Here is a 3,483-nt window from a genome sequence, read left to right as displayed (position 1 = left end):
TGTGGCTGCTGGAGATCCCTGGTAGAAAGTGTTCCTAGGTGTCAGCAGCTGACACAAAAGAATGAGGGTAGGCTAGAAAGGGGGGCTTTGCTAAGGGCAAATTTTCATGCCATTTGCCTTATTATTAATGTCAGACTCATTAAATATTTCAGAAATTTCTTTTTCTGTGTTAAAAAGTACATCTTCCTATATTGGACATGAGTTTCTAAACTATATTTACTAATTATTATGTTGGGGGATACATGCCACTGCACACATGTGGAAGAAAAAGGACAACTTGTAAGAATAGGTTTTTTCTCTCTGCCACATGGGTCCTATGGATTGAAATCAGTTCATCAGACTTCATTGTCCTGTTACAATGATGGATGAGGTGTGTAATGAAGAACCATGGGTATCTGAGTAAGCAACTATCTCATATAGGAATCACATTTTATTTTTCCAATGAATATAGACTTTGAAAAATATCACTTGGTGTTGAAAGCAAGTTCAGAGCTTGGCACATTGGCACACACTTGTAATCCTAGTACTTAGGATGTGGAGGCAGGGGGACCAGATGATTAAGGTCATACTTGGCTAAAAGATGAGTTTAGGGCCAACCAGGGCTACATAAGTCCCTGTCTCAAAAAAAAAAAAAAAGAGCAAAGTAAAAGACAACTGAATGAACTGATACATCTCCAGTTTGTTCTTTATTAGAACATGTAAGCGTGTCACATCGTTGACTCATACATTTTTGACAGTTCTCATTCCTAACAGAACATTTCTCAGAGCAAGTTTCATGTCCTTATTACGAAGGCTATAAATCAGAGGATTAAAGAGAGGAGTCATTACAGAATATACAAGTGTAAGGATCTTCTGCATCAAAGTTGGGATGCCATATGTAGGACTCACATACATGACCATCACTGTCCCATAGAAGAGTGAGACCACAGCCAAATGAGAACCACAGGTAGAGAAGGCCTTTAGTCGGCCAGCTGCAGAGGGAACCTGAAAAACAGCCCTGAGCAACAAAACATAGGATCGAAGAATGTACGCAACAGTGCAAAAGAGGACAAGGGAACTTTGGGCATAAAAAATAAATTCAGTAATAGGAGCCGGGGCACAGGACAAAGCCATCAACGGGTCCATGTCACAGAGGAAGTGATCAATGATATTAGAACCACAGAAGGGGAGTTGGGAGATGGAGAAGATAGGGACTGGGTACCCAAGGAATCCAATGAGCCAGCATGAAGACACCAGTATGCCACAACGCCTCCTAGTCATGATGGCAGGGTAGTGTAATGGGCGGCAAATGGCCAGGTACCTATCATAAGCCATTACTGCCAGGAAGAGACATTCAGTTGTACCCAGTGAAAAGAAGAAATAGAACTGGAGGAAGCATCCTGAAAATGAGATGGCCTTGGTCTTAGAGAGAACATTGGCTAGTATGTTAGGAACAGTGGAGGAAACATACCAGATTTCAAGGAAGGCAAAATTTCCCAGGAGGAAGTACATGGGGGTGTGTAGACGTGAATCACATCTTACAGCACAGATGATGGCTCCATTTCCCAGCAAGGTCAAGACATAAACCACCAGAAACAACACGAAGAGAAAAATTTGTGTCTTCCAAGAGCCAGGGAATCCCAGGAGAACAAATTCAGTCACAACATGTGTTGCTGATCTGTTCATGGGATCTAAATATATGAAGAAAAAAGACATGAGTTTATCCCCAATTTCCTTTCTTTCAACATATCTCAGGGTCTTTGAGAGTCAAACAAGTTCTACGAGAAAAGACATGAACATTCTGAAAGCAGATGGAAGCAATCCTATCTTATTTTGGATTGATTGTGGTCCTGTACCAATGATGTAACCTCCTCCTTCTCTCCTTCTTGGTCCTCCTGAGATAGGAATAAAAAGGGAACTACATTATTAGAAATAGGCTATATGAAGGACACTGACCATCTAGGCACAAAAACACCAAATAACCCTACTTCATGATTCCCAGGCACCAAGCTCTATCCTATTGAGTTTATAGAGCCTATGGCCAGTCCGTAAGTGTAATCAATCCACCACAGGCAGTCTGGAGTCAGGAAGAAGAGTCATCTTGTGCCTTTACTCCTTTATACCACCATTCATCTGCGATCATGTAAAAGCCCCTAGGCCCTTTGGCTTGGACAATTTTTTTCACCTTACAGCCCCTCTCACCTGCACGTACTTCTCACCCTTTGCTCTCTAACAAATTTGCTGGGTGAGTGGCTCTTTCTCTTGAGTCCGTAAGCCTCATTCTTCTTAGCGAGACACAATCCTGAGTTCAAGAAATTTCTGAATGAGTAGCTAACCATTTGGGCTACTCATTCAGAATTCCACAACACACACCAAAAAATTCTGAGTATGAATGCCTGCCAGCTCTTTCTCCTCTGTCCTGGTAGACTGGGATGGCATCTCTCAAATGCCTTATGGGCCATTCGAAAGCATCTAGTGAGGCAGCTGCCCCTAAAACTGATCTTATGGAGCTTCATGGCTGGCTCCGATCAACCTCTGAACCTCTCTAACTGATCTCCAGTTGGAAGGATGCTCAACACTGACAGACTCTGGCTGACACTACTTCTCGGTGGATGCCCTAAGGTATTACAGCAGGACCCACACCCGAACAGTTTCTGTAAAGACCCCCACACACACACTCTGTGAGCACACTCTCCTCTGGGAGAGGAAACATACCACCGAGACTCCAAAGGCATCCACTCTCTTGGTGGCCTGGATGGGCTGAGATGGAATTTGAGTGCTTGGAGCTTTTTCTGTCCATGGTAAAACAGTGATCTCTCACATCAGGGGCAGATTTCTTCTGCTCCCTTCTCCAACAACAGATAAGGAGTCTGGGAATTAGACACTCGAGCTGTCCCTGTTGCCTCATCTAAGAACAGGAAATGGGATGTATGGCAGGCCCTACACACAGGATGCAGACTGCTCACAGTTCTCCCTCTCTCCAAGCACTCTGCTCCAACAAAAAGATGATCTCCTTCTTTACAGTTCCTCCCTAAGCCTGCCTGTCACTCACACCATCACTTTACTTGATTCTTGTTCACAGAAAGGATAAAGAATATCATATCATCCTTGTTGGAACAATATTTTTAATTAAATCACTTTATTGTAATAGACTGACAGGGCTAGACTAAGGTGGCCGCTCCAATGCACTCTTACTCAGTCCCAAACTCCGTGCATCACAATGAACTTCTATTTTTATACATTTATCTGCCATAAAAAGGGAAAACTATGACAGATCGAACCTAGAAACATAATTAGCTTCATATTCTCTTTCTTAACTCTTGTGTACTTCCTTATTATCCTTTCTTGTTCTCCTTTCTAAATGTTATATTTTACCCACACTTACAGTTTTTTTTTGTGTGTGTGTGTGAGTGTGTGTGTGTGTGTGTGTGTGTGTGTGTGTGTGTGTGTGTGTGTGTGTTATGCTATGGGCTAGGATCCACATAAAAGGGAGAACATGAGGTT

At 42.7% G+C, this 3,483-nt stretch overlaps 1 protein-coding gene across 1 annotated transcript; it reads right to left on the bottom strand.

Moving 5' to 3' along the window:
* Nucleotides 1-650: 650 nt before the first annotated feature.
* Nucleotides 651-1,704, bottom strand: LOC114695973 (olfactory receptor 11H4). Its single transcript, XM_028873489.2, has one exon. It carries the CDS (start codon nt 1,693-1,695, stop codon nt 721-723), a length of 975 nt encoding a protein of 324 aa, XP_028729322.1. The 5' UTR covers nt 1,696-1,704; the 3' UTR covers nt 651-720.
* Between the last annotated feature and the right edge of the window lie 1,779 nt (nt 1,705-3,483).

This window comes from Peromyscus leucopus, chromosome 9, assembly GCF_004664715.2.
Source record: "Peromyscus leucopus breed LL Stock chromosome 9, UCI_PerLeu_2.1, whole genome shotgun sequence".
Taxonomy (NCBI): domain Eukaryota; kingdom Metazoa; phylum Chordata; class Mammalia; order Rodentia; family Cricetidae; genus Peromyscus; species Peromyscus leucopus.
The sequence above is the reverse complement of the archived record's forward strand: the minus strand, read 5'-3'. Positions and strand labels throughout refer to the sequence as shown.